This window comes from Condylura cristata, unplaced genomic scaffold (assembly GCF_000260355.1).
Source record: "Condylura cristata isolate star-nosed mole 26May11 unplaced genomic scaffold, ConCri1.0 scaffold00003, whole genome shotgun sequence".
Taxonomy (NCBI): Eukaryota; Metazoa; Chordata; class Mammalia; order Eulipotyphla; family Talpidae; genus Condylura; species Condylura cristata.
This window is the reverse complement of record NW_004567104.1, coordinates 43,120,215-43,145,271: the sequence shown is the minus strand read 5'-3', so window position 1 is coordinate 43,145,271 and position 25,057 is coordinate 43,120,215. Positions and strand designations below refer to the sequence as shown.

Below are 25,057 nucleotides of genomic sequence, written 5' to 3'. Positions count from 1 at the left end.
TGCCGCGCCATGTGGTCACCTCCAGGGCAGGCGGGAATCGAACTCATGAAGTGGCTTTAGCTTCTCAGTGCTGTGCTTTAACCCACTGCGCCACCAGGGAGGGCCCTACCTTGTGGTTCTTAACTGCTTTTGTTAGAAATTGTTAACACACTAAAGGGCTACAAAAATACAAAGTTATTACTCTGAAACACAGGTATCTCCAATACTAAATGTATTATTTACCCAAACTGGCAGATACTGTTCAATGTGATTATTAACCTCCACAGCAAGGTAGATACTCATTTAAGTGAACAAACTACTTGATTTTAGAAATATCAGCTCATATGCTAATTGTTAGTAAACACTAGCATTTACATATTCAAATCAAATAAAATGACAAGTTTTTATAAATCCCAATAGCTAGTGATGAATAGATCTTATAGTGAATTAATGAGTGATAAATTGATAATTTAAAATGGACCTCATAAAACTCATTTGGTATTGGTTTCAGATGTCAATTTTTAGATTAATTGTGAGACTTAATACTTAGATAGTATGTAATATGTAACTGTAGTGAATCTTGATTACTTTGGAATTTGTGGTCATTAGAAGGAATGTGATAAAAAATGGCTGCACGGTTTACAGCATTACAAATCCATGCTGTGCGCTATTTTGTTAAGAGGAAAGTTTAAAAATGGTTAAGAAAATTGCTAAAACCGGGGCCTCCAAGTGGCACCAGGGGATAAGTCTCAGCACTACTGAAGCCATGGGCGGTCACTGCAGAACAAGTTTGATTCCCAGCAAGGGAGCTGACCTATGTGGTGCAGCAGACCCTTTCTTGTCATGCTCAGCTGTTCCCCATAGCAGTTTATTACCGTCGATCTGCCTTTTCTGCTCCCCACTCTGTCTCTGGTGAACCCACTTTACCCCTCTGTACCTCTAGCCTATACTCCAGCTCTTGTATGCAAAATTAATAAAATCTTAAAAAAAAAAAAGAAAACAAGTGAACCCTCCCTGTTGGCACAATGGGTTAAAGCACAGCACTATGAAGGTACCACAGCCACTGCAGCACGAGTTCAGTCCCCAGCCAGGGAGGTGACCCACATGGCACAGTGGACCTCTTCTGACCTACCCGCTGCTCCCTTCAGTAGTGTATTTCAGTACATACACCTTTTCTGCTCCCCAGTCTGTCTCTAGTGCATCCTCTCACCCCCTGCATCCCTGGCACGTACCCCAGTTCTATATCCATAAATAAATAATTAAAAAAAAAAAGGAAATACAAATTAGTGTGACTTCTAAAATATCTTTGTTTACTGTCCCACCCTTATATAATGTCATTTCTGCCTGCTTATGAAGTGTTATAGCTATCTCAGAATTCAGAGATACAGCTGTGTTGGGATTTATTATGCTAGTGCTCCCTTTACCCCCTACAGAGTTATAAAATAATGTGTTTTTATATCTTAAATATCAGATAATTTCCTGTGTAATCTCTTCTGTACATTTCTGGTAGATTTTATTTCATGACACTTTCATATATTTGCCCTAGTATCAGTGGTCTTTGTATAGATCACTGTGTAGATCTCATACACCATCCCCTCTCACTTAGACTTTTAACAGTAGCTAGAAATAGGATTGGGGGCCCTCCTTGGTGGTGCAACAGGTTGGGATGCAGCACTGTAGGCTAGCTACAGCTGTGCCAATGCAAGTTCACTCCCCCCTCCCGAAGGTGACACTTGGCACAGCAGACCTCTCCTGTCTCTCCTGTTGCTCTCCTCAGCAGTTTGCTTCATCGATCTGTCTATTCTGCTTCTCACTTTGTTTCTTGTGAATCCTCTCACAGCCCCTGCACCTCTGGCCTGTGCCCCAGTTCTTTGTGCATAAATAAATTTTTTTAAGCCTTTAAATAAAAAAAAATGACTGGACAATTAGCACCTTTTCTCTCCCTTCCCCTCCCCCGCCACACAGTTGGTATCTTTCATTGGCATTAAAGTGCTTTAGATCAAATTCCCATTCCTGTAAATGATTTGGAGAACTATTAACATTGAGATACAGGTTTTAAAAGATTAACACAATATTATCTTTTGGTACATACTAATGCCATTGTCATATACAAGGCAAAATACTAGGCCAAACAGGGTATGATGAATACTGTTACTAAAGAATTGACTTCTTGTTGTTAATGAAGTGCTTTGGTGACAGGAGTCCAAGAGAAGAGAGTCAGCATTATTGAATACCTCGTCAGGAGCCATGTCTGCCATATCCTGGTTAAAATTTATAAAGAGAAAAGGAACCATAGGTGAATTTTTACTTAACGGGAGATTTTGAAAATCATAGCTTTAGGAAGAGGTTAGTTTATCTGTTAGATAGGACCAGTAGTTTGTGATTGATGTTCTTGGGGGTAATGAACATCCCCTCCCACCCCCAGAATGAACAGCCCCACCCTGGAAATCTATATGAGAGGAACCTATCTCTTTGCCCCTTCCAGCCCAGTGATGATGGATTTTTACCCACATGGCTGATCAGCATGCTAATATCTTCACTCAGCTATTTGCATCAGACTGTAGCCAATTTTCCCTCATTTTTCCCTTCCTCAGCCTTCTCTGTAATCCCTTTCCTAATAACCTCATCACAACAAATGATTAAGCCTTTCTGTTGTCTCTGATGAGCTGAATCAGAGTAAGTGATTGATGAGGTGCCAAGTTCCAAGGACGGATAGACACCCTCGCACCCGGAGGCTCTCTGCGCCTCCGCCCTCACCCTTTCCTATGTGTCTTTTGGTACATACTAATGCCATTGTCATAGACAAGGCAAAATACTAGGACAAACAGGGTAAAAGACACCACCTGTGTCTTTGCATGAATTTATGGCATCTTTGGCCAAGCTGTAAATTCCTTAAGGACACTGACTTGAGTTATTCTTTTCTCTCTTCACCTATTCTTAATACTCTTGTGCAATGCAGGCTTGGTTGAACTAGTGGATTGTTGCCTTGGTATGGAACATTTACATGGTGTTTAAGAATATGGAACATTAATATTGTGATAGAGTGAACTCGCAACAGTGAATTCTCACTTTATTTTTTTCCATAAAACTTGATAATCTCAGCTTTTGTCCTCGATTCTTCAGCTCATAGGTTGCTTTCCCTTTAATAGACCTTTTGCAAAAACCATTTTTCATGGCGAGCCAGAGGGAGACTCATTGGCCAATGTAAAATGAAAGAATAACTTTGCTTGGCTAATCATGGATTAGTAAACAATCCAATTTGAAAACAGAGTAATTATGGGGGAAAGGATTTATCCAGCTGATCATTGTTAGAGGGGAGAGGAGGACACTTAAGAAACAGAAGAAATCTGCGTGCTAGTGACATGTTTAGCATCTTTCACAATGGGGACTTCTTTAAAAAAATCCAGGTTACCAAAAAATAATTTCTGCATGACAGTATGTTAATCAACTTGTTTAAAAATCTTACAGAGTAATGTCCTTTGTCTACATGACTTTGTGTGACCTGTTGGCGTACCTTTTACAATCACTACGCACGTGTCTGTTACTTCCATTTCCACCACACCTAGCCATTTGTCATTTCTCGCCTCCAGACAGCAGACAGGGCTATTTGTCAGCTTCAGCTTAATATGTAAATTCTCTGTTGTTGGTGAATGCATTGGTTTAGTGTGTTGCTTGTCACATTTGATACCTCATATTCTGTTATGTGATGGTAAATCCTCACTTAACTCTAGCGTTGTATCTCATTTTAACTACCTTAGTAGGAAAAGTGGAACTGTGACTTAGCTTTTTATGCTTATCTTCTTTTTATATGTAACATGTATCGATATGCAAATATATACCTTTTAGCAAAACAGAAGGTGGGAAGCTGTTCAGAAAATGAGTAAAGGTAACTTTGTACTAACCATTGACTATTAACATTGCATTATGTTTTCTACAGTATTGTTTATGTATATAATTTTAAAATGAAGTGGTGTAAAAAGTCTTAATTTGGACTACTTATATTGTCCTTACAACAGGATAAAAGAAACCTTTTTCCATACTGGGTTAAATCAGAAAGTATTTGGTGTTTATATTAAATCGTTTCATACATAGAATCATCAATTTTAAGAACAAACTTATGGGCTTGAAGAATTACATTAATTTAATAAAGTAGCAGTCATAACATGGAGAATACATAGAAAAGTACGTTTTACCAAATGATCTAGCTTTTGGCAATATGAAAGGAATAGCAGTAAATGTATTTTAATTTTATTGTTGTGAAAGAGGGTAGAAGTAGCAGAGCGGGGAGAAAGGGTTACTGAAGAAAGCCATCGGAAGAGGATACCGCCAGTAAAGGCAGAAACCTCCAAGACAGATGTAAAGTCTGTGATGAATTAATGGCAACATCCCCTATCACAGTTCTCTTGCACTTTAACATTGTGATCATGGTGCTCATTACAAAACCTTGGGATGCTGGCAGGTGCAGTCACACTTTATAGACAGGGTAAGTGAGACTGACAAAGGCTAAACAAGTTGCTTCACGTCCACAAGGGGATTAATAACAGAAGTGGATTTTGAACTCAGTTCATCAGTCTCTGCATCCCAACTTCCTCTCCTCTACATGACTCTGTGTCTTCAAATAACTGAAGAGTTATATGTCATTTTGCCCTGCCTTGTTCTCTGTCTCTCATGCGGAATCTTGGTTTTTTTTATCCATAGCTGATTACTTTGGCCTGTTAAATTTACCTGCACTACTTTACTAGTTCACAAAAGCACAGCATTAATTTGTCACAGTGCTTAACATATCAAACAGTGAGCAGAATCTGATTACTGGTCCTGATAGTGACTCAATTTTGTAATGTGTATCTGATAATTTGAAATAGGTGTCACGAGATGCATCACTGTTTACAATAATGTAAAAAGACACTGGTGGTATTATGTGTTTATGGGAACTGAGGATGACATCCGGCCTTGTCACCATACCTTCGGTGTGCTAGGGTTTTAACTTTGGTTTACTTGTTTTCAGAGCCCTTGGCTTTTGCCACTACAAATAAGTACCTCTCTTTACCAGTGTCAAAAGCTTTTTGGGTACTGAAAGTTAAAGGTCAAAAAAATGGTCTACTTCTGTCCTATAATCCCACAAATGAACTTTATAGTAGATGAGATCACCTTCAGTCTTTAAACCCTCATGTTGAGATTGCCATTCTTTTGTGAGGAGAGTCACAGGAGTTCTTAAAAAGTATTTTTCCACTCATTATTTCAATTGGGGTAGGGGAGATGAGGTGAAGACTATTAAAACTTTTTAAATTGGCCCTCCCTGGTGGCGCAGCGGGTTAAAGCACTGCACTAAGAAGCTAAAGCCACTACCGCATAAGTTCGATTCCCGCTTGCCCCGGAGGTGACCACATGGTGTGGCAGACCTCTCCTGACCCGCCCGCTGCTCCCCTCAGCAGTGTACTTCATTGATCTGCCTGTTCTGCTCCCCACTCTGTCTCCGGTGAAGCCTCTCGCCACCCCTGAGCCTCTGGCCTGTACCCCAGTTCTGTATGTACAAATAAATAAATCTTTAAAAAAAAAAAACTTTTTAAATTTATGTGTTAATCTACCATGTTACCTGTTCTTTATTTATAGTATAAAGATGCATTTATGAAAGCAAATCCTGGCTACAAATGGTGTCCTACCACAAACAAGCCTGTGAAATCCCCAACACCCAATGTCAATCCACGAAAGAAACTGTGGGCCTTCCCATCGGACTCTTCAAGAGACTTGCCAAGCCCCAAGAAAGCAAAAACTGAAGAAATGCCTCAACTTAACTTTGGAATGGCTGGTGAGTTTAAATACCTGTTACATTTACCTGTTCTTTAAGGGTGGGCAGTATAAATAAGCAGCATTTTTAACAGTACAAAGTGAGAATGGAATAAAATTGTTGACTAATAGAAGGCAATGGCAGAAACAAAGCATATATTAAAGCTTAAGAGTATGACATACACAGAATGTGTGTGAAAAAAAATATATTACTAGACTAATATACACGTATGTGGATCCCTCTATTGACAATATGGGGAAAAAAGAACAAAGTGAAGATTATCAGAAATTTAGGAAATTTTGTAATGTAACCAACTTCTTTACACACGCATATACAAGCTATCTCAGCAAGCACTTTAGTTATCAAGAATGCTTGAAAGTCACAATTACATGGACCATCTGACGATCTGAAACATGGAGGGCAAGAATATAACAAGTCCATCACCATCTGAGATGGATGTGACAGCTGTGTCAGGGAGAATTCCCATCCTGCCCCCTCCCACCTTCATTCCTGAAAGTGCCAGGCCAATTTAAAGTTCCAGATGGTCCCATTTGTTATGGGACTTTAAATACTCTCTGGGTGGTAAAGGAATGCTGAAGCCTTTATTACCGTGAAATAAAGTATTTATATTCCCCCCTGCAAGGGCTCTATCTTCCCTGGCTGTTGGAGTTTAGTAATCAGCAGAAGAATTTGCCAGGGTGAATTTAGGATGGAAATAGTGGTATTAAGCTATAGGGTTCCTGTTTCATTATTTCAGACAAGTTTTCTTCAAAATTGAGCAGTGAGCCATTTGTAACAGAAAAGCTTGGGAAAGGATGTTGGGCAATATTATGATGGCACTTCATTTTTATATAGTAGCCAATAGTGACATCATATGCATATGCTAAGAAATATTGTCTAGTATAATGACAACATTCTGGGCAAAGAAAGTCTTCAGGTGATGGCTTGTACTACACTGTAGTATAATTCTAGGTAACTCCCCCTGCCCCATGCCAGTGAAGTTTCTGCATATTCCAGAATAGTCAAGACATAGGGATCTGTCCTTGTTACTTTTAACTCAGTTGCTGCTAGTCTTGCTGAATTCTCTGGACTTCCCAGATTATATCAGAATATTTTCTGAAATATTTTATGTTGAGACCAAAAGAGAATATATAGGTGATTGACTTCTCTTTTGAGTTCCTATGAGTCTTGTTTGTTATCCTTTACTTTTCCCCCTAATTTTAATTATTTTTTTTTTGCTGTTATTTCTTTAAATATTTATTTATTTATGCATACAAGAACTGGGGTATGGGCCAGAGGTGCCAGGGGTGAGAGGATTCACCAGAGACAGAGTGGTGAGCAGAACAGGCAGATTGGCTGAAATATACTGCTGAGGGAGCAGTGGTAGGTCAGAAGAAGTCTGCTGTGCCATGTGTGTTAGCTCCCTGGCTGGGGGTTGAACTTCAACTCATGCTGCAGTGGCTTCAGATAACTTCATAGTACTTTAACCCACTGCACCACCAAGGGGGCCCTCGTAAGTTTAAATATGTATTTTTTTTTTTTTTTTTTTTGCATCACAACTGCTATCCACAGCCAAACTATAACTATTAGCAGAACTACAGAAAGATATGAAAGATGACTCTTTGTGGCACCATTTGATAGTTTATTAACCTATAAATTGAAAAGTACAATCTTGACTTAAATCGAGATATTTACAGGTCAGATTTTAAAAATTCTATTCTTTTACGTAAAATATAGGGACAGAAGGAAAATACTTTCCTCAAATTTATCACATTCTATAAGGCCCTGTGCTGAATTTGGTGATCCATGTTCAGCCCTCGTTAAGCTAATGCATAGTAGAGAACCATGGTTTGATATTTCTGTATTCCCTTTCAACACAAGGAAAACGAATTAATTGGCTTTTACTTATAACATAGTGCTTAGTTATTTGAATACAGAGGCTATTACAGGGGTTACAGAGGCCAGTTTAAGCTTTTCCTCAGCATAGGTAAATCTCTCTTGTTTGTGCAGTAGTCCTTGTCATAACCCTTTTGCTATTTTGAACACCCCAAGAGTCAAGAATTATTATCAAGAAGGCAGTACTGTATAGAATTTAATTTAGTACAGACTCTCTCAATGATGGGAAAGCATGCTATTTATATAAGTATGTATTTAATATTTTAAAATAATGTATATAAGTATAAATTAAAATAAAGGATGGTGACTTCTTGGTCTGTGTTTTAGTATATGCATACAAACTTGCTGCAAAATCATTTTGGGTATATACTTAAATTATTAGGTTAAAGTATGTTCTCATTTTACCATAAAATTTGAACCAGCACATGCTTATCCTTATCACAAAGCATCCACCCTGTCCTCCTGATAACTAGAATGACAACTACAAAAGTATTTAGCTGTTCCCAAAATCAAATTAGACTTTTATTTTCTGTTACATTCATTTCATATTTCTATTGATTTTTATTTTTAAATGGATGTGTATTTTAATCACCAAAAAATTTTTAAAGTTAGTACTTAAGTAAGGATGGAATCATAAAACAATAAAGAACTTTGTTCAAATCAGCCAGTATTCCTAGGTATTCAGTAAGTTTATCTCCATATGTCTCTGCCTTCTAACTTCGAATTAAGAAGCTTGACTACCCTATCACTGGGTGACATCTTTCCTTTCTAGTAACTTCTTTTAAAAAATAAAAACTACCTCAGCTTCCTAAAAAAATTTTTTTTTAATTTGACTGTATGTAAGGTTTGGTCAGACTTGCTACATGAGTTTTGAGACAGATTGTATACAAAAATGCACATAAATATACCTCTTTAAACAAAGATACCAAACTAGAAACCAAAATATAAGAAAAACATCTACATGTCCTCTGGTTACATTATACCTATGCCTCATTTTTAATTGCAGGGAGGTTTTTAAAATTATAAATGCATTATTGAGGAGTCGTAGAAGCTAGGATAAATACCGAGTTAAGCATTTTTTCATTGCAGTTCTGAAATCTACTTCATATCTGAAATCCATTTCATTTATGACAACCTTAAAGGATATAGGCTTCTTGTCTGTAATACTTTCTTTGCTTATATACAAACTATTATAAATATATTACTTTGATGCTTTTATTTCATCTTATTGTTTCAGTTGATTATTGAAAGAATGAAAACAGACCTTCAGTAATGTAAAAAGGATTAAAGTCTTAGCTATATTAGGCAAGATACTGATTATACCCCTAAGATTTAAAATGCCAGAAATACATCGTTGTTTATGTTTGTTTTAAAAGTTTTGACAGAAACATTATTTGATGACACTCATTGGACTTTAGAGATCTATCTGTAAAGTTTCTCTCTGTTCTCCAGATCCTCGGATAGCCTGATTCTTTTTATTGGCCTAGATTTCACATAACAGAATTAACAATTTGAGAGTAATCATCTCAAATTTCATAGGAGGACAAGCATAAGCTTTCTTTTCCTTAAAAAAAAAAAAAGAAAAAATCCATCCAGACATCACCCATGCATTAAGGAAAGACGCATCACATCAGTAGATAATTCTTATTACAAATGGCTAAAATATTGACAAAAGTGCTATGATGTTATGGTAGTTCAGCAGTGGTGTTTACAATTCACAGAAGTGTGAGTACTGAATACATAAATGCAGCCAGGGTATTGCTGCATTGTTAAGGAGTTTGGAATGTTTTCCATAGTTCTGTTGATTTTTTTTTTTATTGATAATCTTTGCAAATATTGCTTTCATACTCTGGACGCTTGTAAATTGATTATTTGTTTTTGACTTTAGATCCTACTCAAATGGGAGGCCTGAGCATGCTGCTTTTAGCTGGGGAACATGCTCTCGGCACACCAGAGGTAAGGCAATTCCTCCCTCATCCCTCTCCCCTCTGCTCATGATAGGGGTTGATAGCAGTTTCACTGTTTATAGCTCATGAACAAACATGATTTTTTTTTTCAATGAGGATCTGAATATCAAATCCTCTTAAAAGAGCACAGATGCGGGTGCAGACTTTGAGTAACCATGAGGCTAATGGTAAGACATGGCAATAATACAGATCATTAGCATTTATGTACCATGATTGTTTTATAGGCCTGTAGAGTGGGTCTTAAGATTCATTCCTTTACTCAGTAACTTTCCTTCCTTTTGTGACGTTCTCATTTAGACTTGTTAATAAAAATATGAGAATTAAAAGGCATGAAACTGTTGGTCTTTCTAGAAAGTGAATAATTTGAAACGGAAATTCAGGAAATACGGTCTTCTAAGATTGTTTCATTATTAAAAGTAGAAAATGAAAAGGACCCAGGCCCCCATGACCTTGGTTTCAATGTTATTTTATTCCCTTATACAGTTACTGGACTGTCCTTGCTAAACATTTTTAGATAATAGTTTTGCTGTGCAGGTAGGAGTAGTTAACATGTATAATTTGCATTTGTGAAACTCCTCTATTTTCCAGACCCATTTAATAAAGGCCAGAAGAATTAACCTGCAGGTCATGTTATTTTACCACATTCATGGACTTGAGATGGAAATTTTTCAATCCCCACCCTAGGAGTTATTTAGGAGAATACCACAGTCTGCTCAATTTTATCACATGTATATATTTTTTTACTTCATTTTTTAAAAAGTTGTGAATATGTCATACATATTACAGCCAAATCCTAATCAAATAGTGATTTTAGAAGATACTGTGTAATATAGTTACATCACAAAAAAAATTTTTTTTTTTCGTTTTTTTTCCATATAGCTTATGTTCGTAGTCAACATAATTATTGGCACTTGTAGTTTAATTTTATTTTGATTGCATTCAATTCAGAGTTGCAAAAACCAAAATTTGTCAATCAATGTGCTGGTAGTTATTTACATTGTAGTAATCTTCAGCTGAAAAAATATAAACATGTGATTTTGTACCTTTACATAATTGTTCAGTATGTTTGTACTTCCTAAAACAATTGAAGTCTGACACCAGTTTGTTTATAACATAGTGGCTACCATATGTTATATGAGACCAACTCTCACTTGGGTGTAGTAGCCTAAACATGTTTCAAAAGGTGAAAGTTGGAATAATAATACACACTTGACCTTTCAACAGTCTCACTCATGGTTTCCAAGAATACACCCTTATGTCAGAGTTAGCACAATCTTTTCTAACAAATTAGCTTATAATGGTGTTTTTCTTCCTGAGATTTATTAGCATTCTTTTTAAATTTCAGAAACAAATATAAGCAAATAAACATCTATAAAACTTAGAGATAGATGAAATGCTAGTCAAAGAAAGGAATGTTTTATTTTTCCCTTGCTAAAAGGTTGCTTCATGGGTTCTTTTCGATGATTTTTCTCCCTGCTTTTAAGAACAGCTGAATTTTAGACACAAGCAATTGAAACAACACAGTGGTTGACCTTCTATTTCTGAAGAACAGCAACTGTTTTTGAGAATTCTTAAGTGGAAGAAACAAAGCTAAATGATTTAGAAAAGAGAATCCATTCTAATTTCCAGTAGTTCAATTCATAAGAATCACTTTTAATTAGGTCATAACTTTCCTCATATTTTTATATATCTCATCTCACCAACAGCCCACTTTGAAAATAATCTGGAAATTCTGAAATAGTGAAGTAGTTTTAAGTTGTATGCAATAGTGTTGACTCCAAATAAATTAGTTGGAGAGTTCATGTAATGTCACTTTATTTAGTATCAGTAGACTTCCTTTAGTAATTGACTTGTTATTCAGTCTTATTCCAAAATGTAGAGGTGTTCATAGGAGTTTTAGGGGTTTATAGATGCCAACAGATGAGAAACTTAAGACAAATATAATAAATATGCACTTTTATTTCCCTAAGAAAATTGTCAGGGTAAGGAGATAAGGGAAGAGATACAGAAATTTCATATTTCTGACATTTAGGACAATTACTGTGAAGTCTGTTTATATTATTAGGTAGGACCAGTCAAATAAAGTGACATTTTACAAAAATTCTGCCACAGAGAAGGTCTAATCATAATAACTTTTTAAAATACCATGAAAGATTCTTATTCTGAAATACTATTCTTAAAGAGAGATTTTCTTTTCTCATTAATCTGAACCTAAGAGGGAAAAAAGGTCCTCAAAAGTATATTTTTTGAGACATGGAAATTTTAATATCAGTAATAGTTTAAAAGTTCTAGCAGATAACAGTCTAGTTTACTGTAACTAGAATATAAAATTCTAGGTTAAGGTTTTCTTTGGTATGTTCAACAGAATGTCCAGAGCTTTAAATAAATATATATACTCCCCTTCCCCACCCCACCTCTTCTTTCCCCTCTTCTCTGTTTCTTCTTTTCCTCTTGCTCCTCCTCCCACCTTTAAAGGAACCAGAAAGAGCAAAGTAGAAAAATACAAGAAGTAATGTTCACATCAAGCTCCTGGAAGAGCTGAAGAAAATTCAGCTGCATTGAGACTTAAGCCTTCATCTCACATCAGGGAATTATTTGATTCAGAATGTCAAGTAATTTTCAGGACTAAAAACCTTCTATGCTGTTACATTTGTTACTTTAATAGAAATGTTAAAACTAAGTCAAAACTTATCAAGACAGTGATACTATTCATAGAGTAAAAGAGGTGTATTTAGCATGTAAATGTGAACAATTTGGATGATCATGAGGAAGAACAACATTCATGTTTTAGGCCAGGAAGTCGTCTTGCCTAGAACAGAAAGAATGCTTTGAAGAACAACAGAAAATAAAAATTAGGTAGAATAACTGTAGCTGAAAGAAGGATTTGAAGGGATCAATATTTAGTTGATTAACTGAAGACAAGTGTCAAATATATCAGAAATATATTAGGTATTGGGCGTGTGGGCTTTTGTTATAACCAAAAGACAGTAAAGTTATAATTAAACCACTTTTTTTTTTTTACTTTCCATTAATAATAATATGTGCTTGTTGCTTATAACTCTGAAGACAACTATGAGGATTAATTAAATAAAACCTGCAAAGCATTTTTAACTCTCCTGAAATGCATTCTTGTAGGTACATAATATTATTACCATAAATTATTCTAGGTACTTCATATTTAACTTGAAAGCTGAAATTATATCAGGTGCTAGTTCTATAGGCTACATTATACTTTACACATACACACACAGAGTTCCTTGTCCATTGAATGTTTGTAGGAAATTGCGGTTGTTATTTACCTTCTTTATCCATCAGATACTCAAAAAAGAGACAAGTTCTTAATACCTGGGAGAAATGAATGTATCAGTATGAAATGTGATTTCAAAAGTAGCTGAGCTAGGGCCAAAGTTAGTGAGAAGATGCTAGCAGATAATTCTAGCAAAGGACTGCAAAGATCATATTGCATAAGAGCTAAGGGTGTAGCAACTGTGTGGCATAGTATTTCATACATTCACTCATACAGAAAGTGTGATTCCTGTAATAGTTTCTGTGTGCCAGGTACATTAGGGAATAAACCAGACACTAGTCTGCCCTCATGGAGCTGATAGGTCTTAACATCTAGGTTTTAGAGATAACAAATCCTACACAAGATACTTCTTTCACGCAAGGGGATAACATAGATTTTCATTTGTTGGTCACCATCTATTTGAAAATAAGACACTTTATGTATTCAAGTTTTTATTTGATTGAAAGTTTGAATGTATTTTATTTATTAGATTTGAAGTATTAATATCTTATCTCCTCCTGGAAGCCCTTCCTGAGTTCTTGAATCAAATTTCATTTCTTCCTGTCCTAAGTCTTCCTTTCTTTTACTGTCAATGTCACATATTAGAGCACTTGATTATACTGAGCATTGTACTTCATTATAATCTATAATAAAAATCTTTTCTTTGCTTAACTTTTTTCATTGTGTACAATGTATAAGTTTCAACTCCTCCAGAAGAAACTTGAGATCAAAAACAGTGGCAGGATTCAAACTACAGAGCTCCTCACTGGATTGCAGAGTAGTTAGGACAACTGGTATTTATTGACCATGTCTTCCATTTGGGTGCTTTGAAATTTTTAAGAGATTTACAGAAGAGTAACTTAAAAAAAAAAAAGTTTTAGGTGTTCATGCTTATAAATTAGGGTCTGTTTATAACACATGAAGTGTACCATAGAGTCTTATCTTTCAGCATACGATTGATCCCTTTCACATGATTTACCCATTCTCCTTCCCCCTTCTATTCTAGTGATCACTGGTTTGGGCTGTGTAGTCCAAAAGTTTGTTTTTATTTATCTCATTTATTTCTCACCATTAGGTAAGAAAACAGAGGCAGAGAAGTTTTAAATAACCTGCCCAAGATTGTGCAGCTGTAAAGCTTGTTAGGTTTCCTATGTGCCACATATGTGAGCGAAATGCTGTTTGTCTTTTTTGACATGTCTCACTTGGCAAAATAATCTCTTCGTCAGTCCACGTTGTAAATGTCAGGGTTTCTCTTTTATAGATGAGTAGTAGTCCATTGTGAATATACTCCATATCTTTACACACTAGTCAGTTAGTATTTAGGCTGTTCCCAGGTCTTGGCTAATTTAAGTACATCTCTTTGAATCGGTATTTTTGTTTTCTTTGGTTAAATAACCAGAATGGGGATAACTGAATCATGCAAAATTTCTATTTTTAATTTTGAGAAATCTCCATATTGCTTTTCAGAAAGCAATTTCAGAAAAGGAAATCTTAATCCTTGTAACAGTACTCTTGAGCCATTGGGTGAGAAAACAAAGGCAGGGAAGGGTTAAATACCCTCCATCATTATGCAATTATAAAGGACAGAACCATTTGGAACCAGGACGACCAGCATCAGTCTTGTCAGTCTTCGTGTAGAGGGAAGGGGCCTTTATGACTCAGCCTCCACCCACCTAGCTTGGACTTGGGTCCCTTCTTTGATGGTGTCCTGTGCTGCACCCTTATGGGGTCATTTCATGGATGCTTTTGGGGACTCAGGCTCTGTGCTAAGTGCTTCCACTGATTATCTTATTATATCCAAGAGCCCTTTGAGCTAGGTTTATTGTTACTATTGATGTTACTGGTTTTCTCCTCATTTCATAAGTGGAGAAGCTACACTACTGAGATTAAAATAGTGTCTCCTTAATCTCAAAGCAAGGAAATCTTTAACAGTGGGCTTTAAACCTGTATATTTTCCATGAAATGATGAAATAGATGACATCTGAGGTAAGGAAAAAGTGATTGTAACCAGTATTTGCTAAGTAATGATTATGTTCACATTTTAAACTGAGGTGTTTTTTTTTTTTTTAAAGATTTATTTATTTATGCTTATAGAACTGGGGTACAGGCCAGAGGTGTGGTGGGTGAGAGGATTCCCCAGAGACAGAGTGGGGAGCAGAACAGGCAGATCTATGGAAATACACTGCTGAGGGGAGCAATGGGTGGGTCAGGAGAGGTCTGCCATCCCATGTGGGTCTTAGCTCCTTGGCGGGGGATCAAACTCGTGCTGTGGGGCCTTCAGAGACCTTCATAATGCAGTGCTTTAACCTGTTGCGCCACCAGGGAGAGCCCATTTTAAACTGAGTTTTAAATAAACTACATAGCAGGTTTAAATAAAATTGAAGTTTTCACCTTTATTAAAATTTTTGACATCAGTGAAATGGGGTAAGTTATTTTCTTGTCTGTTGGTACATAATCTGATTTGTGCCTTTTTAAGGCTCTTACATTTGACTGTTCTCATTTGAATTCTAGCCCACCCCCAACTCTTATGCCCATCTCATCAAAACTTTACTATTTTCTCGCAGTTTAGAAGTTAAATTTTTTCATCTTAGTGTGAGAAAATCTACTGTATTTAAAATTTACATTAATTAGGAAATGGGCTCTTGGGACTTTCTCTTTTGGGATAGACACCTCCCCCTTTTATGTCACTGTTTTCTATTCATTTTGACTAGAACTGCCTCTTCGGCCTAAGGACTCAGTCTCTACCATTTCTGAGCAGTGGGACTTAAAGCCCTGAGAATCAGGTCCTTTCCCCTATTTGATAGATAGGCATCTATCTGGCGTAGTTGCCAGGTGTCACTACTCAGCAGTGAGGAACTTATATCACTCCTGTCTCCCAGGAATAATGGGACGGATAGTATACAGTGACGGCAGCAACTGAGATAGCATAGAAAGAGGAGGATGGAGATCAAGAAGATGAAAAGAAAGGTGATTATTGCTGCTGCTGTTGAGCACATGTTTTATGTATACATATACCTGTTTTCTGAAGGATGCATTCAACTGCATTCTTCTCTCACAGTGTCCTGTGATTAAGGCATGAAGCTAGCATAGAATTGTTACCAACATTATTAGATGAGGAAACAGGCTGAAAGGTGCTGTGGCTTGTCCCATCAGCAGTGATTTGTAGAGAGTCCTGGTGTGTGCTGAACTCCACAAGGCTTATGTTGAAAACCCGAGTCATGGGGGAAGTCAACACCTGGTAGTTCTTCTGCCCTAAGAAAACCTAAAGGCCTAGTCCTCCTTCCAGCCAGAGAACTTGCATTGTGATTTGGGGGAGCTCTCAGCTTAATGCAGTGTTACTGGTTGTAGCCCTAGCGTGAGCTAGCCAAGTTGGCTCTCGAGATTTAACCTAGTTTAGGTTTAATTAAGAGTGGTTTCATTTTAGTTCTTCAAAATGTTTTGAAAGACTAACTTGGATACCACATGTTTATGTTTAACTCAACTGTGTTTAAACTCAAGTTTACTTTAGAGCTTCATTTAACATGTCATGGTAAATGCAGAGTGTGGTCATTCAGGTGGTCTGTCACAGGGTACGTGTTAGAAGCAGCCATGTGTAGGAAGCCTGCATCAGACTGGACCAGGCTGAGGGTTGAGTGGGTCTTGCACTTGAACTCCAAAACAGAATACTTCACCCTCAAACCCTTTCCTCCCATAGAGGACAACCCTTCTTCACTTCTAAGCCCTCTTCAAATTCCTCACTTTTATAAAAGGCTGTAACCTATCTTAGAAATACTGGCAGATCAGACGTCTTTCCAAACAATTGCTGAGACCTCACAAACACCGCTTCTGATTTCATAGGGGCCCCATATCTCAGCTGATTTATTTCCTTAATTTTCTAATTGGTCTTCTGCCTCCAGTCACTCCCCAGTCGGGGTCATCTTACCTCCCTCTACATCTCTCATCCACTCCTCTGACTGCAAACCTTGACTAGGTCCCCACTGACTTCTGCCTCGGTTCCAAACTTCTTAGCTGGAATTCAAATTTCTCTCAGTCCAAATTACCTCCCACTACACTGCCAGGCATCTTATTGTTCATCCAAATTGGAAAGCCTTTGTTTCCCAAGCAAATAGTGTACTTGTCTCCATATTTTCCTTCCTGTTACTTCCACCGTTCTGGTGCTCCTTCTGGTGCGCTTAGAAGGATGCTGCTAGCTTAACTTCTTCACCCCTCCCCAGGAAAACGAAGACTGCTCCATCCTCCCATAGGCCCAGTAATGTCCCATCATTATGCACGCAGGTTCTTAATATGTGCTTCTGTCCCCTGCCCATTCCATTTGTAAGCAACGAAGTGCCAAACACATTCCCTCAGATGTTATTCCCCAGTGCAATAATGCACAGAAGTAAAACACAATATGCTGGAAAGCAGTCTTTGTCAATAGGAGCTAGTTGAGTATTTGTGGAAAGGGGGTAATCCATTAAGTGTTTGACTGGCGAGAGCAGTATAGCGAGAGTGTATAGCTCAGATTCAGCCAATGCACTTACTCCTTTTGTTGAGTAAGTGTTCATCACAGTCCAGCTGCTTGAAGCTGTGGTCTTGTACCTTTTGAGGTAGGAATGCACTCTTGATAAAACCTAACTTCTCCAAACCACTTACAGAGCATCTAACTGTGCTAATCCTGTTATTTCAGGACCCTGGATCACGTCTCCATGTCTACAGTTTTCAGAAGTGAATTGTACCTACACCAAACAATCCTATTTCGTAGTAATTCTTAATTACATTCATCTTTTCCCTTCCTTGGCTTTTTACAATTATAGCAAAATCAAAGGGAAGATTAGCTAAAAAGGAAGTTGAAGATGAGGTTAACGAAACTGCTTTTAAAATCCCTGTTTTCTTTCTTGGGCCTATAGCAACACCTAGTGGCCTTAGGGGTTATTTCAGAGACTATTTCTCGAAGCGGCTTCTTGGGTATTTTTCTCCCTTTATTTAATCTTTGCTTATTTGATATCTTTTCTTTCCTCTTAATAATGATTAATTCGGTTCTATATTCCATTAGGAAACAGTCTGGCTCTAGGAATGGATGTTGAGGGATTAATGTTTATCCATAAAAAGCATGCCCCATCTAATAAATTATTTAGAATACAGTGAATACAACCAGCAAGTCAAAAGATTGAGCCCTCTGACTAACAACTTAACTTAGGGACCTTCTGTAGTTTATAGCCTCTTCTTTTCATGCATTTCTTTACCAGATGTGTGTGTCTACAAATATTACATACACACAAACACACACACACATTCTTTACCAAATTTGTCTCTCTACAAATATTGTACACACACACGTGCACACACACGTGCACACACACACACAAAGATACGTGTAAGATTAAGATCTATCTATCTTTATATCAGGGTATGTAATATACCCATTTAAGCTGGCATTGTATGCCTTATTATCTGCACTGAAGAATGAATTTCACATGTATACATTTTCTGTGTCATAGAGCCATTCTGTGCTTTGAAATTTTAGAAGGAAATATGTCTACTATGGTGTCACTTGCACTTCTACCTTTTAATGAAGAATATATTTTATAATTATCCTTATGTCAACAATTTAGGATCAGAGTTATAAATGTTAAATTACTGCATTGAACTGAAGCCTTCAGGGGAAACTTTGGGATTGCTTACCCTATTTTAATTTGCTTTTCACAGATCATTTTGCATTATAAAACATTTGCTTCTGTTCTTTATAGTTTTCCTGTTGGGTTTTCTTGCTGTTGGACTTGTTCTTTTCCCAGTTCGCTTATTCCTACTCCTGAACTCTTCTGATTTGTTACTTCTGCCCTGATGTGACTTAGGAGTCAGGTTAACTACAGAGTTTAGTAGTAACCCATTTTTCTTAGCTCCTAATTTTGTGCTCTTTTCTGTGTTGTATTCACTAAAGATGTAAGCTGTCCCCATAGTACATTAAGAATAAGTCAATTTTAAGAGGGTATCTTGTCCAGTAGTGTAAAATGCATACCTTCAGTAGTGCTGTCACTGCTTCTTTAAGTAGGTGACAGGTTTTGTTCCATGGTTTCTGGTCATTGAGATTCTTTATACTTAACAGAGAATCAGGCCAGTTACAACAGGTATTCATTGTGCATCTGCCATAATGTCAGGTCTGAAGTGAGTATACACATGCATAGACTCCTTTGGTAGCATAATAAGGTTGATAAAATATGGGCAGGATTGTAGATGCATTGATAATTACTCCCATTTGAGTTCTCATTCAAATAAAAAGTTTTATCTAAGAACAAATCATAACAAATTACAGAGTGTTTATGTATTTTTTAAACTTTATGACATGATGCATAGCTGTGGTCAGATCATCTAAGTACCACATAAAAGAAAGTTGACTTTCTTTTTATACTTATTATGAACTCTTATTAAGCCAGAGGGTAACTAATCTCATAAGTGGTAACCATTTCTTATATCCATGGGAGCTGAAACAAGAATACATACTATATACTTCATGCATTGTAACTAACCTAAATGATAATATATTTCTGTCATGTGTACAACCTACCTTATTAAAGTTTTGTAGAGACACTACCATTTTCATTTCGTCCTAGGTGATTTTTAATCAAATTTTGGTTATTTACCAGGATATGCGGGGGTTAAAAATACTTGGTTTATTTATAAACAGAGCAGTATTGAATAATTTTTTTCATTGTTGCTAAATTTGAATGACATTATTTTGTATAAGTATTCCTTCCAATAAGGAATATTTTTGGTGGCTAGATACTTCAGGGTTAGTTGTCATCCTCTTTAGTTAATTTTGTGTCTCCTCGGCTTTGAATTCTGAGGAAGTAAAAGCACAGTTGGGCCATTTGGCAAGTGACAGCAAGGGACTGAGGCCTGGCAGCCAAACCGCAGGTGGCAAATTAATTAAAGTTGCTGCACCTTCTCGGTGGAGCTTATCACTTGGAGAAGGTGGCCATTACTCTTTCAAATCCAAAGGTGACAATTAAAATTTCAAATGCTTGCTCCTGCCCAGTGGTCTGTGACACTATTAGAGAAACACATCTTCAATGTCTAATGAAGAGGTTCAGTGAGAAACTCTTTTTAGGAATAGGAGCAAAGAATGTGCAATGGAACAAAAAAAGTTTGTTCAACAAATGGTGCTGGGAAAGCTGGGCTGCTATGTGCAAATAAATGAAGCGAGATTACTAACTCACACCATAAACAAAAACCAATTCAAAATGGATTAAAGACCTAGACATAAAACCTGAAATCATAAAATATATAGAAAAAAATATTGGTGAAAGACTACACGACATACACCTCAGTAACGTCTTTAAAGATACATCACCCAAAGCAAGGATAGTGAGACTATATCAAATTGAAGAGCTTCTGTACAGCAAAAGAGAGACTACAGAAAACAAACAGACACCCCACTGACTGGGAGAAAATTTTTGCACATAATACAAATGATAAAGGACTGGTCACAAAGTGCAAAGAGCTGACAAAACTCAACAAATATAAAGAGAACAACCCCATCAAAAAAAATGGGCAGAAGAGCTCAAAGAAATACAGACAGCCAACAGGCATATGAAAAATGTTCAGGATCACTTGTAATAAGGGGAATGCAAATCAAAAACACAATGAGATACTATCCCATACCAGTGAGAATGGCACATATTTAAAAAATAAGGTGATGGTTGGAGAAACAGGAGCTCTCCTAAACTGCTGGTGGGAATGCAAGCTGGTACAGTCACTATGGAAAGCTGTGTGGTGATTTCTCAAACTGCTAAAAATGGAGCTTCCATATGATCCAGGAATTCCATGCCTAGGTATCTACCCGAAGGACAAAATATAATAATTCAAAAGGACACCTTCACCCCTATGTTTCTTACTACCCTATTACAACAGGGAAGATGTGGAATCAACCCAAATGCCCAAAAATAGATGACTGGATCAAGAAGATTTGTGTGTGTGTGTGTGTGTGTGTGTGTACAATGGAATATTATTCAGCAATCAAAAGAGATAAATGCATGCCATTTGCAGCAACATGTATGGAACTGGAAAAGATTATGCTTATTGAAATAAGCCAGGAAGAAAAAGAAAAATACTGGATAGTTTCACTTATAGCAGGAGTGTAAGGGATTGGCAGGGGGTGGGGAAGTATATGTATATGTGCATAAATTGTAATAAAGTAAAAAAGAACATCAACTAACAATAAGCCAGAGACAGTCTACGGGGGATGGGAGGGGACAAGATCAAAAAGGATGAGCACATGGGACTATGGTGATGGCACATGGGTGAAGTAGTGGTGGGAAGTCCACGGGGATTACAACCAAGGTAAGAAATTTACAAAATGAAGAATAATGTAAAAAAAGTATTTATAAAATAAAATGAAACAATAATAAAAAAGGAAACCATTTTTAGGAATATAACCTGTCAGCTCTTCCTACAGGGTTCAGCCGTCTAACATCACATACAACTATTAAAATTGCATTCAAAAATGCCTAATAACATGGGAAAATTAATGTATTGTTGAAAAGGAATATTCTACAACTGCAGTAGAATATTCAGTTTACTTGAAAATTTACCAGCACATTTAACTGGAAGAATGTACTTGGAATAGCAAAAATCAGTTATCTTTAGGAGGTAAATTAGGTGATTTTTCTTAAGTGTTTTCCCCCTTCATATTTTGCACAGTGAACTTGGATTATCAGAAATACTTTATTAAAAAGTTTTTGAACTTCTGTTTTTCCTTTAAAGTGAACGTAACTATTTCCCGACGACTCCCTTGCATTGATGTTCAGGAAGAGAAAGGAAAGGAGAGCACAGTCATTTGGGATTTAGGAGACTTGTCTCCTTCTTTTAGTTGCTCAACAAATACTTGCTGGGCACCTACATTGTGCTCAGGCAGTGTTGAGGATTCTTCACTCAACAAAGCCCTGTAGAGAGGATGGACAAAAAACAAATACTATGTCTTATGATAAGTGCTAAATGTCATGGTGATAAAGAATATGGGGATTATTGAATGTTGGAGAGGGGAAATGTCATTGACCTCTCTGGCCCTGGGTTTCTTCATCTGTCAAAAGGGTTAGATCAGAGGAGTAATGAAATTCTTCCTTCTCTGCTGTTCAGTGACTCCTATGACTTTTGAATTACAGTCAGCGTCTTAAGTGATTATGTCACCCAAGTGCATAATGGTTCAATTTTAGCATTGAGATAAAAGGGGAAATGTGAATCCTGAGAATTCTTGATTAATAGCAAGAATTTTTAAAAAAATAACTTTTTCACTGTTAATAGTGAGTACAGATGGAGATAGTAAGTCATTAAATACCCAAATGAAAGCCCTGTAAACAGAATTTGACTTTAGTTTTGGTGTTTTCTCCAAAGGTTTATATTATTAAATCTCCTTTGTGTTTTTCTGTGGTCAGATAATATAAAATATTGGGGGGCACATAGCATATGAAAGAAGTGCATTTCCTTTAGACTTAGTGGCAGAAAGTAAAAGATCAAAAAGATCTTATTGTCAAAATTTCTCTTAGATGACTTACTAACTTTTCTAAAGTGCTTTACCTTATCTGTCTCCTATTTATGGCATTATTTAGTAGTTTCATGGCCTCCTGTATAAAACTTCATAGAATATAACTATTTTTCCCACAGAAGTGTCTCAAATTGGGGGAATCAAAACCATTCTTTCCTCAAATAGAAACATTTTAGGTGGCATTTATCTTCTGTTACCTTCCAGAAGCTGTTCTGGAGATGTCTCATACCATCTTATTTTTGTTACAGATGTCCTCTGGCACTTGTAGGCCTGATGTTTCCGAATCTCCTGAATTGCGTCAAAAGTCACCATTATTTCAGTTTGCTGAGGTAATATATTGCAATTCGTCCTTCATGAGGAAATTGGAAGTGAGTTTAAATTTGGACTGATAACAGTAGCACAAAGCAGTAAAGAACTGAATTAAATTTTAGAAAAAATATTTTTGGAACACCAGAGTTTCTTAATTAAAGAAAAACTATATGTTTATAAAAACTTATTACTGGGTCATACTAAATACTAATTTTTTTCATGGATAGTAAAGTATATAAATTGAATTATTGTTAGAACTTTGTCATTTATCAGGTGTTAATTTACCAACTGTAAAATCAGAGGGGAGAATCACTTAGGGCTATTGGCTCGACATCCTTTTATTTTTTAACTCTTTTCCCTTTTTTAATTAAAACTGTAGCATGCCCTTGACAGTTTCCAAAAAATTGTGTTTTGTTGCTTACAGCTCTAGAGCAGTGTGGTTATAACATTGGTTCCAAAGGATGATGTAGAAAAACCACCTTATTCTTGATTTCAAGTCTAAAGGGTTATGACTGCTTCCCAAAGTATCACTTAATCCAAGACTAATACAGAGCCATCGTCAATGATTTTTTCTAAAATTTAAGCCTTATGGTCTCCCTTGGTCATTTGAATGCTTCCCAAAAAACCCAAAAAGTGACTTCCTGCCCTGTCACCGTAATCTATGTCCATTGCGTTGTACTTTTGTTCAAGGAGAGCATATTTTTAGTTTCAAATATTTTACCCTTTTGTTGTCTTTAGCTCTTGTGGTTTCAACATTTTATTAGCAAAGCTACTTATCACACTGGCATATTGGGCCATTCTTTTTAAGACATGGTTTATAATGCATCTAACTGCCTTGTTATCACTAGAATGCTATATCCATTTTGTCACATTATACCCCTTATCTGTTGCTTTCTCTCTGCCCTCTGTGTGAGATGTGCAGAAATTCCCATTATTTTGCATTTGTGTGTTCAGTAATTTAATGTAATGAGAATTCACTCTGCTCTTCCTTTTTAATAGTAGTTACAGATGTGTTAAATGATGTTGAGTCCCAATTTTCAGCAAAGATGCTTAATCTGTGATACCTAAAACTATAAAGATCTAATAGAAACGCTTAAAATGTCTGGTGAGATTCTGGGTATATTGGCATATAGGTTGTACAGCATAGCTAAGATTGAGACCCCTGATGCTATTTAATATACAGATCCCTAGTCCTATAGTTCTTCAGGGTCTCTTTTTTCATGTTATTAATTTAATATCTTTTATCTCAATGTCAATTTTAAAAACAGCTTTTGTTTAGAAATTTGTGAAAGGCTTTTTGAAAGCCTTTTACCTTGTTTCACTGGTTCTATTTTGTTCACTGATATATTCCTTGGAGAAATATATCGTGGATTAGGCACTATAATAGTGGAACTGTGTTTTCTCTTTCGTAGAGGAATGAAAAGGTATATCTGAAGTAAGACCTACCCAGTTAAAAATTTTTAGAATTTGAATATCCTCAAGGTGTTATATTTGTGATGTTACACACTTGTACATGTTTGTCATTTGAAATGGTTTGACTGATAATTTATTCTCCAGTCTTCAAAACACTTGATTCTTTGTCATCCATGATCATGGGTTTACATCTAATTTATTAAATAGGATTTGGGCAACCCTTTTCTCTTGTTACTGATACTTAATCTCAAAATGTCTGATTCAAAACAAAACCATGAAATCACATTTTTCCTGATGATTTCAGCAGTGAATAAAGTCAGTAATTTCATCAGTCTTTCTCATCCCTAAATATTACTTTGATACTATGGAGGTTTTCTAACCAACTTAATTGAAGTGAAATGATAAATGATTTTTGTAAGTGAAGAGTTATGATTAAGGTTCATTGCTTAGTAATTACCCTTTCATGCAGTTGGTAAGTATAGTAAATTGAAGAAAAAGTCTTTATGGTACTGGGAGTAGCTGAATCTGTAATGTCCAGAATTTCTGCTTTTGTTACTCACTTTCTCCACATTTTGTAACTGGACAGAAGCTTTGTTTGCTTTGGAACCAAGATTAATAATTAACTGTTCTCAAAGCATCCTTGGAAAGTATTTCCATGTGGCCCTCAGAGCAAAGTTTTAATAAGGCTACCATAATTATCAAGTGTAAACAAAAGGCTTCCTAGTGGAAGCAAGTGTGGAGTGGCACACATTTCTCTGCAGCTCAGACATCTGAAGACTATGTTGGGAGGGAGGATTCATATGTGTTAGAAAAGGAAGATATGATGCTCATCATTTTCTGTGAACAGTTTCTTGAGTTCTGGTGCTGTGCCAGGCAATGTTTTGCCATCTCTTACTTCTTCGTAC

The 25,057-nt window shown here is 36.5% G+C and overlaps 1 protein-coding gene across 5 annotated transcripts in view; it reads left to right on the top strand.

Annotated features, from left to right (window-relative positions):
- BBX (bobby sox homolog (Drosophila)) overlaps window positions 1-25,057 on the top strand; it is a 258,107-nt gene that overhangs the window by 171,998 nt on the left and 61,052 nt on the right. For all 5 annotated transcript variants that reach the window (XM_004675232.2, XM_012732817.1, XM_012732804.1 and 2 more), the window contains 3 exons: window positions 5,590-5,785; window positions 9,549-9,616; window positions 22,679-22,759. In XM_004675232.2, the coding sequence (XP_004675289.1) occupies window positions 5,590-5,785; window positions 9,549-9,616; window positions 22,679-22,759 (345 nt within the window). The remainder of the gene's footprint in view (window positions 1-5,589; window positions 5,786-9,548; window positions 9,617-22,678; window positions 22,760-25,057) is intronic.